Source organism: Helobdella robusta (genome assembly GCF_000326865.2).
Source record: "Helobdella robusta unplaced genomic scaffold HELROscaffold_31, whole genome shotgun sequence".
Lineage (NCBI taxonomy): Eukaryota > Metazoa > Annelida > Clitellata > Rhynchobdellida > Glossiphoniidae > Helobdella > Helobdella robusta.
In genome coordinates, this window is record NW_008704544.1 from 2,028,230 (window position 1) to 2,029,076 (window position 847).

The 847-nt window shown below is 26.6% G+C and overlaps 1 protein-coding gene across 1 annotated transcript in view; it reads right to left on the reverse strand.

The window, feature by feature from the left end:
• Positions 1-644: 644 nt before the first annotated feature.
• HELRODRAFT_192336 (hypothetical protein) overlaps positions 645-847 on the reverse strand; it is a gene marked incomplete at both ends in the record, with an annotated part of 4,585 nt that continues 4,382 nt past the window's right edge. The window contains one exon of the mRNA XM_009022420.1: positions 645-799. Coding sequence (XP_009020668.1) covers positions 645-799 — 155 coding nt within the window. The remainder of the gene's footprint in view (positions 800-847) is intronic.

Below are 847 nucleotides of genomic sequence, written 5' to 3' on the forward strand. Positions count from 1 at the left end.
AGATATATATTCAGATATATTTAAAAAGTTTTTTTTCTCTCCACACATATATATATATATATATATATATATATATATATATATATATATATATATATATATATATATATATATACATTTCACCATAGTTCAAAACCATTAAGAATGACACGTATTTATTTTTTAAATATAATGATCATGAAGTAACATAATAACGATGATGATGATAATGATGATGATGGTTATGTAGGAATACGTGAAGATGAAGATGATTTTAAGATGATGACGATGATGATGAATGTAGGATGATGATGATGTCATGATACGAATGATAAAATTTTTACTATGCTAAACATTTTGTGTCTGTTAACAATGTAACTATATATATATATATATATATATATATATATATATATATATATATATATATATGTATGTATATGCATACATTCGTCTGTGTTAATGTTATTTCAAAATGACGTCATGTTTGCTATGTTTGTTTATAATGTATATGTTTATATATACGTATTGTATGTCTATGTTTATTTGTTTATGACGTTGTATTTGTATGGTGTAGTAGATTGTTGTTTATATTTCGTTTCGGTGTGTCTTTATGTCATTTTAACTGATTAATTTTATTTTAGTTGCTGTTTTAGTAGTATTTATTAGTTGTTGTTGTTGGTATAGCGGCCGCCGTTTTTGTCGTTGTTGTCGTAACTACTGTTGTCATTTTTGTTGCGGCTGCTACAATTGCGGCTTGTGATGTTGTTGTTGCAGCTACTACTGCTTCTGTTCTGTTGTTTTGATGTCGATGTTACGGCTGTTGTTGATGTTTTTGTAGTTGTTGTTGTTGTTGTTGTGGTGTGTG